General features: G+C 35.0%; 1 protein-coding gene across 1 annotated transcript; it reads right to left on the reverse strand.

The window, feature by feature from the left end:
- Positions 1–3,745: 3,745 nt before the first annotated feature.
- LOC123528964 (asialoglycoprotein receptor 1-like) lies at positions 3,746–12,681 on the reverse strand. Its single transcript, XM_045309080.2, has 5 exons — positions 12,172–12,681; positions 8,225–8,304; positions 6,230–6,326; positions 5,166–5,417; positions 3,746–4,127 (listed from the first exon to the last, which is right to left on the reverse strand). Exons 1-5 carry the CDS (start codon positions 12,572–12,574, stop codon positions 3,928–3,930), a joined length of 1,032 nt encoding a protein of 343 aa, XP_045165015.2. The 5' UTR covers positions 12,575–12,681; the 3' UTR covers positions 3,746–3,927.
- Positions 12,682–14,805: the final 2,124 nt, after the last annotated feature.

The following is a 14,805-nucleotide window of genomic DNA, read 5'->3' on the forward strand; positions in this document are numbered from 1 at the left end:
GGTCCACTCATCAAAGTCATCGAGAGAAACTAGACATTTTTCAATGGGGCAGTTGTGGGAGACATGCGTTTTTCTCAAAAGCATCTCTAGTTTTTGAAATGTTTTGATATCCTTGCGCAGGTGGACATCTGGTATCTGAGTCCCGTTTCTTCATTTAGTTTAAACATGTGTTATTGCATATAATACATGTATTTATATAATAACAGTACAGATAGACATTAACAATCAATGAAATTATAGCAATAGGGCCGGGCCACAAGTTCTGCCAACATTAGTAAACGGCCCTTCCTTTGAAAGTTAGCTATTACATGATATTAATTACGAAATGAACAAATATATATTTTAACATGTATTACAAACAAGATTTAAGCAAAAAGACCAAGCGTAACTGAAACTGAAGAAAAAGAGAATGATAAATACAACCAGTTTAATGTTGGATATGATGTTGATATTGCTTTTTTCCCTAATGGATCCGTTTCCCACCAGTGAAGGAGTAACTGTATTCGTTTTTGATAACTTGATGTTTTATTGAAAATTAATAAATATAAAGATTCTGGTGCTTTTAACATGGCTTTTAACATTGATTTAAACATATTAAGGGATTCAGATGTTGTTTTTATATTTATATCTAATGGATCCCATAGATCGGTAGAGGACGGATTACACCAAACCGGAAATGACTACTCAGTGTTACATGTGAAGTAGTCCAAAATGTAGTTCCATGCTATGGATGAAATCTGGTATAATGAGTGACATGAGGAGGTGACAGTTAAATTTTTGGCTTATGTTTATTGCTTATAGTACTGAGAATAGATCTAGACCATTTTCATTGTAAATTTCTTGGAATAAGTTTTATTCTTTGCGAAAAATGTCTACCTACGCGTAACTGCTAAACGGCTGTTTTCATGGGGGCATTTTTAGAGGGTGATGTTTCTCAGAACTGATTATTTTTCTTATATTCAACATAACATGTCAATATTTTTCTATTTTTGATAAGAAGACATGTTATACTAAATGACCATATTGGTTTTCATATCATTGAAATGCTCTAAAGTGCTGAAAATGAGGTCTGAATGTTTGTTATTAATATGAAATAAATAAGGACTTGAATTGGTAGAGTGGTAACCTATAAGTTGTGCAGGGGTAAAAATTTAGACTTGTTTAGATGTGGCTGTAAACAGGCTAGTTTGGCCAGATTATGATAGAAGATGACAATTTCAGTGCAATTTAGCAGAGAAAAAGAAGAAAAACTAAAAATATTTCAAAATCACTGTTTTCGGTGTATTTTTTTCAAAAAATGCATATTTATTGACTAAATATTGGTATGTTTTAGGTGTCAGGGGTGAGTTTGGGTATATTTTACAGTAACAGTATGTGATTTGAGTGCAGTTTATGGTAAAACTTGATAAAATATGGCAAAAATAAGCTCAAGCAAGGAAAAGTGGTCAAAAATGATGTCGCGACAACTTTTTTCCAGGAAATTTGGCACGCTAGCATACGTTACGGAAAAAGCCATAAAACCTTGAAAATTGATTGTATCAAACTGAAACTGGTATTTTTTTCATGCATTTAGGGTACTGGTACAATTTAAGTGAAAATAACACATTTTGAGTATGAAAAATGTTTCTTTAAGGACAGATTACACCAAACCGGAAATGACTACTCAGTGTTACATGTGAAGTAGTCCAAAATGTAGTTCCATGCTATGGATGAAATCTGGTATAATGAGTGACATGAGGAGGTGACAGTTAAATTTTTGGCTTATGTTTATTGCTTATAGTACTGAGAATAGATCTAGACCATTTTCATTGTAAATTTCTTGGAATAAGTTTTATTCTTTGCGAAAAATGTCTACCTACGCGTAACTGCTAAACGGCTGTTTTCATGGGGGCATTTTTAGAGGGTGATGTTTCTCAGAACAGATTATTTTTCTTATATTCAACATAACATGTCAATATTTTTCTATTTTTGATAAGAAGACATGTTATACTAAATGACCATATATGGTTTTCATATCATTGAAATGCTCTAAAGTGCTGAAAATGAGGTCTGAATGTTTTGTTATTAATATGAAATAAATAAGGACTTGAATTGGTAGAGTGTAACCTAGATGACGGTATAAATGAGTTTCTATAAATCTGGGTTCTTCGGACTATCGTTACATAGTTATCATTGTTACTATTTTTGGCTTTATAAACTGTAATATGCTTTTGAATATTTCGTCTGTCTTCTAAGGAGACCCATCCTATTTCTTGAACTAGATTTTATATTGAGACGGGCCTTGTTAATCCTGTAACTATACGCGCTTCTACATATTGTATTGTTTTCTTAGGATTGTTTTTGTTGTACAGTACATCCATCCCATAAGATAGATGCATATTCTAATATGAAATGTAAATTTGATTTAGAGTAGACCTTTTTAATTTGAAATTTAGTGCTCTCATAGAACTCAAAACTTACCAAGCAGACTTTTCTATGTGGCTGATATGCTCGTGCCATTTAAGATCGGACGATAAAGTGAAGGGAACTGGCGATGTGTTTTTATCATCATTGAATTGGTATAGCTTATTCTAAGACGCCTGCCTCCACGAATTCTAACCAAACTTTGCTCCTTATTAATTGATTATTCAAACATAAGAACTTACTTTTCTCTTTTGTAGACGCAGACTTGGAATAAAAAAAAGAAAGTGTTTTGTTTCGCGAATATAAACGTTATATGGCGCAATGTATTTTAACAGAAGAAATGTTCACGTTACGCATACAAATGCACCGCATGTTGGACCTGAGCACAATGCGAAGTTTGTTGAAATGTGCACCATCAATAGGGAAACGAAAAAGAAAGGTGACAAAATGTTAATTTTATGTAGATAATTATCGCAACACGTACGTTATATTATAGTACATTCATTCTTTAATAAAGAGTGGATTTTGTGTTTTTGTGTATAACGAAATAACGTAACACCGACACATTTTAATTGTAAAGGAAGACCCCGCGAGTGCCTCTCTAGGCATAATTTCAAGCACAAGCGTACACTTGGGTAGAACCACCGACCTTCCGGAAGTCAGCTGGACTGCTCACTTGCATGAAAGACGTCTCAAGCATGGTTCCAAACCCTAACGTGGTGACAGGTGAGTGAGTGATTTATAGTCGGTGGCCTTAACCACTCGGGCTAAAGGCTTCCAAAGTCTATAAGACGATCCTTTGGAAGCAAAGAATGCATCTAAGCAAAATAACAATTGTTTATTATTGTTAGATTTTAAGTGTCATACAGCGGCCGTAAAATCTCCTCCTATTTGACTCTGTGTTGTTAAACGCCTTGGTCCCTAGGGATCAAGTAGTCTATTTCATATATCTGTTCAATATATCTCTGATAAAGCCTGTTCTAGGGGATATAAGGGGTGATACACATTTACTACCTTTCACGAACAGACACAAACAAACTTTGCTGTCCAAAAGGACAAGAAAATACAGAAATACTTTATCAGTTGACTAAACCTTCTTTTAGGACGTCATCCAACCTTTCACGGACTTAACCGAATTGCCTTCTCGACATATCCACAGCAGTTATGCGTATATGATTCGAAGTTAGCTACCTGAACCATCCGACCAGAGAGGTCTCTCAATACATTTATGAGTTTTTATTTATAAATTTCTTAACATATTTCGGTCATAGGACGACCCCTTCCCCTCAACCTCTCATTTTTCAGCAGTTGTTTGACATCAAAGACATAAAAACTCTGAATGCAATGTATTAATGCAGCCAATGTTAAGTTTATTATGTTTTTACAAAGAGAGCATTTAAATGGTCTTTGTCCTACCTACCTATCCTACACATGAAAAGTTATACTGTACATGTCCTGTGTACCTAAAATGCAAAAGAAAGGTGAACGTTTTATATACAGCATTCAATTATTCTTTGAACTATGTCATTTTTCACAAAGGTACATTGCTGGAAAATTACAATTTTCCCCATTCCATGCAAAGTCCAAAGCTCCCATAAAGGAGCCACAATTCCCTTTGGAAGGCTCATTATCTCCCCAGTTAGTGTAACCTTTATCCAGTTCTGTTTGTGTAGACATCCATTTCCACTTCCTTTCAAGGATCACCATTCCAATCCACCAGTTTCCTGCAATTTCAAAACATACACGTGTATTTATAGCAAAGACTTAATCTGCATTACACTCTTACTTGCAATTGGAGTGAAAAAACAATATGAGCCGTGCCATGAGAAAACCAACATAGTGGGTTTGCGACCAGCATGGATCCAGACCAGCCTGCGCATCCGCGCAGTCTGGTCAGGATCCATGCTGTTCGCTAACAGTTTCTCCAATTCAAATAGGCTTTGAAAGCGACCAGCATGGATCCTGGCCAGACTGCGCGGATGCGCAGGCTGGTCTGGATCCATGCTGGTCGCAAACCCACTACGTTGGTTTTCCCATGAATTGGCTCATATCAGTCTTTAATCTATTTGTACTTCAATTATATTCGGATTGACTAAAGCATCAGCAACCCTTCTTGTACGCTGTAAATAATGTATTCGGTTCTCACTTCACATAATGGGGCTTGAAAGGAAAAAAACTAAGAATGGCATAGTGTTAGTCGTTTAAGAGGAATTTTGGTATTTGTCGTCGATGGTACTTTAAATCTGTTCGTACTTAATAACGTTTTGCTTGTCTATAGTGTCTGCAATGTATGGTGTATAGAATGAATTCAAAATGTTTGAAGGATATCTTTCAAATATGCGCAAGAATGTGTTTGCTGACAGAAAATGCTTTCTAAGATTGCTGTTGATTTGTTTCAATATTAAGAAAACACTTGAAATTATGAAAAATGAAAGAAACAATTGAAAATGTCATTGTAATTTTCTAGGTATATCCGTTTTGAGAGGAATTTCGATATTTGTTTGGTTACAGACCCTTAAATCTGTCTGTAGCCTCTCGCATGGTGTATATAATACATTCAGATCTCACTTGAACTTATTGGACAAGAAAGCAAAGACTTCTGACACAGTCGTTTCAGAGGAATTTTTATATTTGTCAGTTTTGTCCCTTCAATCTGTGTACGTCAATAATATTTGGCCAAACTAAAATGTTTAGAAGCAAAGAAAGCAACCAAGCTCTTCAAAATTGCTGTTGGGTTGTTTCTGTATTAGGAAAAGACTCACCCCCGGGGCATTTATAGATGTCACAATACTGCCATCTTATATCAGGATCAGTAGTATAGCACCAAGGGATCCCTTCCTCATCAGGATCGCGGCAGTAGTTAGCAGCATCAGCTAGCCTCGTTTCCGGGAACTTTCTGATGTTATTTCGGCTGTGGCTATGTGGTTTCTGCGAATCCCATCGCTGGCATACATGGCCCTCATACGTCGTGGTTTGCAAACCTTCATATTTAATTAACGTAGATGGAAAGCATTCTAAAAATAATCACGTATGAAGTGTAAGTCATTTGTGTAGAAGACATTTGAATCAATATTTTTATGGAATAATGACCCTTTCTTATTTAATTCTGTACTTTTCACACTATAAACTAAATAAATATATCTCATGTAAACATTCAACAGGTTAGACTGCGATACATAAAGTTTCATTCAATATTTTTTTTTCCAATGTTTATTTCATTTCAATACATTGCAGCATGTTCATTATTTGGATACAATACTCATAGAATTTCAACATTACATGTTTCAACATATATTTTTGTCCAGAATTATATTTCAAAAAAGTTAAAAAAATATATATATTGTATATAACATTTATCTCTGAAATATTTTATTCAAATTCTAAAGAAGGATGGAAAATGATAGATGAATGATGAAATGATGGAGTGTCCTTAAAAAAGGGAAAAGAACCGTACATGTTTGAAGAGAAAAAAGGTTTTAATGCTAAAAAAAAAAAGGAAGGTTTTAGGAAGGGAAAGGAAATTAGGTATAAAAAGAAAAAAGGCTGCTCTGCTCAATCAAAAATTCTCTGTTGTTCTTCATCACTATGGAATTCATTCCATTTTGAATGGTATACATCTAACTTGTCCTTCAAACAAGCAACAATATTTTCGATATTAATTCGTTTCTCAAGATAAAACTTAAGTTGGAGATGCTTAACTATATTCGTTCACTATATAGTCTCATCTAATATTATGAGAGGCGTTCCTGACTATTTTTGCAATAATTTATTTCGTTGGTTGATGAAAAGACAACTGGTGAAATCAAATAGGAATGACATTGCTTACCTTTGCTATTGATTTGTTTGGCATGTGTTCTCAGAAACTGGTTTTCTGAAGCAGTGTTTATCTCGGCGAGATAGCCGCCCAGTGTTTGACAGCGTGCCTGAAACAAACGTGTTCAAATAATCTTTGTTAACACCCATTAAATTTATGTAGAAATCAAATATGGTCCGTTTTCTGTACATTGATATAGACGTGGTTTAAAAACTAACGAACAATGTCTGTTTGTTTTGGGTTTAATGTCGTTTTCCAACAGTATTGCAGTCATATAACGGCGGGCAGTTTGGTTTACCAGTATTCCTGGATTCCGTACCAGTACAAATCTGTTCTCCGTAAGTAACTGCCAACTTCCCCACATGAATCAGAGGTGGAGGACGAATGATTTCAGACACATTGTCATCAAATCGTCAGGGAGAGCATACGGTCCGCCCGGGGATCGAACTCACGACCCCGCGATCCGTAGATCTGCGCTCACCCAACTGAGCTAAGCGGCGGGTTGCTAAGAACAATGACAACAAAATTTGTTTTCTCTCTTTCAAACTTATCATTATTGTTATTAAGGTATTAGACCCCTAATAGTAATGTTTAAAATGGCATTCGCTTGCTATATTCTTAAAGTTGACCTTATTTCGGACTGTGTTGCAATTTTAAACAACTTTTACCGTTACGTTTTGTTTTTTATATAAATTTTGTATAATTTATGATATTTCCTCAAGCTCATGTAGAGACAAATTTCAAAATGATGGCCACTGTCCAAAACGTTTGTAGAGCATTCATTATACCATTAATGTTGATAAAGAAACGTCAAACTATTGGTAATCAATTACCAAAACACAAAATAAAACTGTTAAAGTAAAAGAATTTAAAGAGACAGAATTCAAATTCCAACACTGGAAAAATAAAAATTTTTTTTAAATTTTGCTCACTTCATTCAAAAATAACCTTTGGGCAGAAGTAAAACCTATCTACATTTCTTCCATAATATGCAATCTAAAGAGTAAAAGCAAAATAGAGAACTTTTACCGCATGTAACTCAGTATTTTTAAAGATGTCTAACTCTGCCCCTTCTATTTCAGAGGTAAATACACTTTGAACAGCTAGAAATCACTTATCAAATGAAAAATTTTCACATTGTACACCAAATCAATAATAAGTCTTGAAAAAAGTAAAAAATTACTACAAAAAATGGAATATAAGGAAAAACATTTGTAGTCCAGTGGGACTTGAACCTATGCTCCCTGAAAAATTAAAGTCAAGGTAGGTTTATTGTAGGAATTGAATACTCTTCAAAAGAAGGAACACTATTATGGATCTAATACCTTAAAGGTCCATTACTAAGGGAAAGTGAGTTGGCAATTTTTTTCATAGCCAGTGCATAGACTTCTGCAAGACACTAAATAATGAAGATTGGCAGGTCAAAATTTACAGAAGGTCTTTGGAACTCAAAGAAATGTATGTGTATTATGTTGAAATTTCAATGAATCGACAGAATGACCCCCCAGGTCTTTTTAACTTTCTTCATACTTCATAGAAAAATAATTGTACATATACTGCGATTTATTTCGAATTTCTACATACCAACTTTCATTTTCCAATAAAATGAAATAGTTTCTGTGCTTTTTAAAAGAAATTAAAATGTTCACTTTCCTTAGTATTGGACCTTTAAGAAACAGGTTTTCGTTAATATTATTATAATCAAAGTAAACCTCTGTAACATTACGGCGATTCGTACACTTTCGTATATTAACATTACTGGTTATTTTTGTTTAAAAATTCAGGTGGTGGGTCATTATTTGTACGACTGGACGAGAACCTGGTTGCTTACTATACAATCTAGTTCATCTACGAAAGGTCTGTTGCATAGGTTTCATCAGAATATACAAAATTAATTTTGCTTTTCATTAGGTATTTCGCAAAAATATGCTAAACATATGCAATCTTCTAACTTTTTCCATATTGTTTGGTTTTTCGATTTTACTACTGCATAATTATATCACTTACCATCGCATCTAACCACGTGACTGACTGATTACTGAAGTAGTAACATGATTGTCCGTATGTCAACCAGTTATCAGGACAACCTGAAATATATATATGTACAATTTCACTATCTATATGGGTGTGAATTATTCAAGGCTGATCGCAAAAAAATATATTCCGTTAAACCTGAGAAGACCCAACACGTTTAATTGTGAAAAGCTTTTTACAAGCCATGATATAACTGATCTTGTTAAGCTTACAGAATTTGTCAAGTTAATAATGTCAAAAATAAAATGATCTACCACTTTCCTGAATTTTCCCTCACTTTACCTTTTTACCTGATCTAATTAAGATGCATGTATTTTGAAAGTTTATGTCTTTTTACGAACAGGAGCCACAGAATGTTTATATGTTTATGTTAAAGGTGGTTGTGGATAGTCTAACTATCACTGAGCAAAATTCTAGAATGCTATTTCATTTCACAATATTAGAAAGATCAAAGGTATTTTACACACAAGAACGTACTGTCGTACAGACAGGAGCAACGCTATATTCCCCTACCCCCACATAAATGTAGCAGCATAAAAAACTAAAATTCCGCAAGAAAAAAAAAAGATATGAATTAAATGACCTCTAACTAGTCTATGTTGAAAAAACATTTAGAAAGAAAAAATGATTTAAACAGAAATAAAACAAAACTAAACAAAACAACTATCTCCTATACAATCCTAAGCTTCAGCATTCTAATGTATTTTCTCAACGTGGCCATATGAACCAGGTTAGCAATAGCTGACAAATGCATACTCTTTGTTCCGGTGTTCCGAGTAGCCGTTGTAATGTGTGTATCAAAATAATTATGTTTGATCCGTTATACAGTTATCATATTATTGGTAATCTCAGTAGTCCTTGTATTGTAGTATTTGGGACAATGTGTCCGTGTTTGTATGATCCTTGGTTGTACGGCACCAAATCAACAGTGTAGCGTAGCGCTCATGAAAGCCGCTGGATACATAACTTGACACACTGTTTAGTTTCAATTTTGCTTATTTTCCGTCACCAATAGTCTAACTTCTAATTGACAGAGGTAACGAAATTTCAGCTAGTACAAATTAGCCTTTTAACATTTTACAATTCTCTGCCTTCTTCTTCCTTCATTCTCAGGAAGACCTTAGCATTTGCCGGCTTCTGAGCCACCACGTGGTTACTGTGCGTGCCTGCTTCCCGGCAATACACCACAATTTGTCTCCATATTTATACAGGTTGGTCATATAAGTAAAATCAATCACTCAAGTTAAGATAAGATAAGTTTAATTTTAAGTCGGCAAGACATATAACAATACAACATAAGCTCTGACTGACCCTTACGGAAATATTAGTTTGCCGCGAACACTTGTTGCGATCATGCCGCGAATATCCGGCGAACATGCCGCGAACACTTTTGATATAATTTATATAATGTTCGCGGGATGTTCGTTTGATGTTCACTTTTCACATGCAATTTAGTTTTGCCGCGAACAAGTTGCCGCGACTTCACGCGAACAAGTAGCTTTGAGCTTCCCGCGAACAAGTGCTGCGATCATCTCGCGAACTAGTTGTTGCGAACATCCCGCGAACTAGTTACTGCGAACATCCCGCGAAACTAGTGAAAACCATGACTACTAAGCAAAACCTGGCCAGAAATTGTGCACAGAAAAAGTGCAAACACAAATAAATTAATAGGAATCAGGGATATAAATTTATTAAATAAACTTGAGCACCGAGGCTGTAACAGGTTCAAATTGTCAATGTCTGAACTTTTTCATATCTTTTTTGGTGCATTTTGAACTTGAATGAAATAAACTTGAATTTAAATGTTAATTGTGTTTATTCATTAACAACTAGTGTTTCAGTGCATGACGTATTCATTTCATTCCAATGTTTTTGCTTCACAGTTGCTTATAAGTTATATAAATGACTACAAATCTGTTATAGTTTTACATGTTATCAAACTTAGAAATTGTCATTATTAGTTTTATATTTATTTTTATATAATCTGTTTCAGCTCTGCAAAAGTTTAAGCATTTGATTCATTTTCAAAAGTCCTCATGTTTATTCAGATATATGAGTATAGATATTAAACATAAAGTTTCTGACTTACTACAAATAAGAATATATTCCTACCATCCTTTAAGAATAACCATTCACTTATAAATGAAAAAGGTCTGAAATGCATACAGATTTCCCTCTAAAACATGTCAAAAATATCTGGTTGTAATTAACTTATTAAACTTATACTGTGACCTTACAGATAATGTTACAAATTAATTGATCTACAGTTACTTGCTCTTATCAAAGCCCTTCAGTTTACCAAAAGGTTATAATCTTATAAGTTCTTCTCGCGAACATGCCGCGATCATTGGTCTTCCTGCGAATATCCCGCGAGCTAGTATCAAATCAATCGCGGCATGATCGCGGGTAGCAGCGAATATCCCGCGAATACTTCCTGCGAATAGGTATGTTCGCGGCATGTTCACGGCATATTCGCAGCTTTTTGACCATTTCGTAAGGGGAGCTTTTTAATCGACTACACCCTATGTCAATCAATTTACCGCAATATAACACTTATAGGACCTGACTAATTGTTTTAGGGGTACTTTATGTGCACTTCGTGAGAAAAACAACATGTTTTTCTATAGTGACGTGCTTATTAATTAACCTAGATTTTTCTTTGTTTTGTCTCGTTCTTCCACAGAAAAAGTACGTGTTTATTTATTTTTATACTTAAAAAAAAAAAAGATTAGCTAGGAGAGTGTGTTTTCTTTTTACTGAAAAGAAATTACATCAGTTTCTTTACAGTACTTGTCAATGCCTTATATTCATACCATTCCTTATGCAAAGTACGCATTTACTTAATTAATAAAATTCTTTGCTAAAATATCGCGATCTTAGCATGGCAGAAAGGATAGGAAAATCAAGTTTTAAAAATTCTTCCATTGAAAATCTAACATGTATTAAGGATCAGTGTATACAATAAGTGAATTATCATGTTAGCAACTGTCTTTGAAATACATCAGCTGAACAAAATCAGATTAACGACGGTTAAGTGGCTAATTTCCATATTATATATAAAGAAGACATTTTTGTGTGTGTTTTTATTTTCCAACACATCTTCAAAAAACAAAATTTAACAATATGATTGTCCTGTCAAAGCAATATAAAAAGGATAAGATTTAATGATTAGTTTTTGGACTTGCACACACATCACATGCTTCAGTTATATACAATGCACATACAAATAAATGAGACGTATTAACAATTCTGATTGAAGGAACCAAAAGATCGATTGTGTGAACAAAAGCGGGTATATTTTTTCTATAAAAGTATGTTCAAAGTGCACACTGTGAACTTGTTCTTGTCTTAACCTTTAACTTGCAGGCGGCAAGTGATTCTGCCTTTGCGACCAGTGCAGACCAAGGTCAGCCTGCACGTCCGCGCAAGGCTGATCATGGTATGCACTGTTCGCTATTCAGTCAGTAAATTTTCAGTGAACACCTCTTTGAATAATAAATAGTAATGTCCATCTGAGTGACAGACCAGCCCATTTTAGAAATTTAGCAGGGTAAAGGTTAATATTTCGATTTTTGAATAATTACACACAGTTTTCTTGAATGTCCCTCTACCATACCTGTTTATGTCCTAAGTATTGTCTCCCTGACCGTGACTTATTTGCTGTATATTGTGTTGCCAAAACAATGTATCAAAAATGATTCTTCATTGAATGTTTTTACTTAGGCTGTCTACACTATTTGCTTTGTTAAAGACCAGGCTGAGAGTGGTCAGCATGCATATTTGTATATGTGACAGTTGTAAAACTCAGGTGATCGTTCTGGAATCACTATTCCTTTCTTTTTTCTATTGTATGATTTATTCACGTGCGCAAATATTACATTTAAGCGTTACTTTGTCAGTTGTACAAAATGCATACAAACCTAAATTCTCAGTCGTCTGTTTTGTAGCGACGGTGGTGACCCCTTCAGCTTTCGTCCATTCCTGTCTTGTTTGATTAGTCGTTAATTTTGTAACAAGTGTTGTTGATTCCGCTGTCGTTTGAGGCAATGTGTTGCCAGACGAAATGTGGCGGGAAGAGCTTTTTCTTGCCAAGACTGAGTATCCTTCAGGGATTACAACGTTACAGTTGTTATTTCTGCTTGACATCAGATAAATAAATATTTCACTTCCAACTATGATAACTGATAAACAGATTACCACTATATATAATGTTGATTTTTGCATTGAAATTCTGTTATTATCTCTCACAGGCCTCACTGGGTCGCTTTTATTTTCTCCTCTACCTATCTTTAAAAGCGAATAGTCCATTGATGTTTCTTCCATTCCTACTGGTATTGAAATTTAATCCCAAGAAGTTACAACACTATAACAAAATAGTGTATTTAATACTAGACTTTTTTAACAGTCTCGGCTTTACATCAAGTGATCTACTTAAGTTTCTGAGTCATGTGGGCGAAAAATGTATAACGTTCAGTTGTTAACTTGCACGAGTTTATTATAGCCCATTGTAGTAAACTAGTGCTGGCCTAGAAATCAAGTGTCAAGAGTTGAGTCATCGTTCCTGCATCTTAACTTACAAATATTCTCTTGAAATGGAATCAGGTATGTGTGGTATACGTGAAACACCGTAAAGTATAATGCATATATTGTTTAGGAGTTGCCCATATGGCTTGCATGTAGTGAAAGGAGTTTCTTTAAAAAATAAAAGGTAAGGGTAGATTTCCCGGAAGAACAGAGCACCACAAACACAGTCATAGAGCCGTGCATCGCAAAGTAGGCCTACAACAATAAGAAACTGTAATGACAAAATACTATGGACGGATTGCTTCAAAAATCCAACAACAAGTGCATTTTTATTATATGCAAAATACAGAAGGAGGGGGTGGGGGGGGATAAGGGGTAGATAAAAGCGTCGGGTGTTTGGGGAAAGTGGAAAAAGGAAGGATGAGTATTCAACAGGGAAAGCTACGTTCCTAAAACGCAGACTCCCTACACCGTAAACCGCAGCAGCGCAGACACGCACGTACACAAGACATATACACACACTAGCATGCACGCACGCAACTAACATACACAGATAAACAGACAAGTGAGAAAAAACAACACAGTGGGGCATCACCCAAGCTACATACACATACACACACAAAAGCGGGATAAAAACAACTATTGGGCACCGCCCAAGATCGGCCGGTGGCCAAAATTATGGCGGGGACAATAACTCGCTCATAGTAAAAGGAAAGGGGGTACAAATGCAAGGGAGCGCAGTTGTAAGGGGGAATGGGTTTGGGCGATGGGGGTAGGACTGGATGGAGGAAAGAAACTCCGACAACAAACAAGACAACATACGCATCACAAAGTACCAGACAAACAGAAAACAAGTTGATAATAGAGGCACCGCCTTGGCTTGGAACGGTCAGTAGGAAAATGGGGGCTTAAACGCGTTTAGGGCATGTCAACCTCACACTCACCCTATTTTCAACAAGTTAGACAAGACAGTGTAAATAAAATCACTCCCGCTGAGAAAGTCTCTAACTATAGTGACAAAATACCAGATCATAATAACGGTAATATAAATAGGGTCAGTCTTTAATATAATTACACCAATATACTCAACAACTTATCTGACGTCAGAGCACCAAGAGCCTCACTTTTAAGTGCTGGAAGACAAAATTCCACTCCTTCCGTCCGTTTTTTGTAGACTTTAGGAGAAAAGCATCAAGGAGTCTTACACTTTATCAAATAGGAAAGCGTAGCGACTAACTGTAGATTGGTCGATCACCAAAAATGCACTGTGCTTAACGATTTTCTCATTGTATCCTCTTTTGATATATCTTTTTTACACATTTTACTAATATTTAATTAAAATAAAATGAGCATTATGTTGAATTTTCCGAATTTATAAACTACATCCCAATAATATACCGGGTGTGTAAGACTAAGTTTTTAAAGTGTTTTAACGTTTGTGTTTTATTTCTTTAAAGGTTCGGACGATCTATAGTAAAATTTAGTGAAAGCCTTCCGTAGTTTATGATATCAGTAGTAATGCTGTAATAACTTTTTGGTGATATGAAGATTTCTGTCATCAAAATCCTTTAACTTTGAGCAAGCTCTTGCAAAACGAATAAGTTGTGATAATATAGACACCGTATGATGTTGCTCGGGGACATCTTTATCAAGATGGGTGAAGTTGCCAATTGAAACTGAAATCGTCCCTTTTATCAAATATTTTGTTTCTAAATGACTCCTCACAATCCCTAAACATAAGTCCAAAACTGACACTTCTACATCTGAAGTATAAAATAGAAAAAAGTGGAAAGCTGTAACTTTTTTGGATAACTGTGTTTCATCAATTCAGAAAAATATAGGTTGTCAATATTTGAAATAATCATCAAGGTACCTTGGAGTTTCATTATAAACTTAAATAATGTCAAATTGTGTTTCAGTGGACAAACTGAGCATAAAATCTCCTTGAGAACAGTATAAGAATAAAGCAGCCATGAGTAGGGCACAGTTAGTACCCATCGGGATACCAGTTACGTGTCTGTAAGTTTTAT

This window comes from Mercenaria mercenaria, chromosome 13 (genome assembly GCF_021730395.1).
Source record: "Mercenaria mercenaria strain notata chromosome 13, MADL_Memer_1, whole genome shotgun sequence".
Taxonomy (NCBI): Eukaryota; Metazoa; Mollusca; class Bivalvia; order Venerida; family Veneridae; genus Mercenaria; species Mercenaria mercenaria.

Coding starts and splice junctions, on each gene's coding strand:
- LOC123528964 (XM_045309080.2), bottom strand. CDS start 12,574: ATGGAAGAAACATCAATGGACTATTCGCTTTTAAAGATAGGTAGAGGA. Junction 6,327..8,224: donor TCACGTGGTTAGATGCGATG/GTAAGTGATATA, acceptor CGTTTGTTTCAG/GCACGCTGTCAAACACTGGG. Junction 5,418..6,229: donor CAAACAAATCAATAGCAAAG/GTAAGCAATGTC, acceptor GATTATTTTTAG/AATGCTTTCCATCTACGTTA.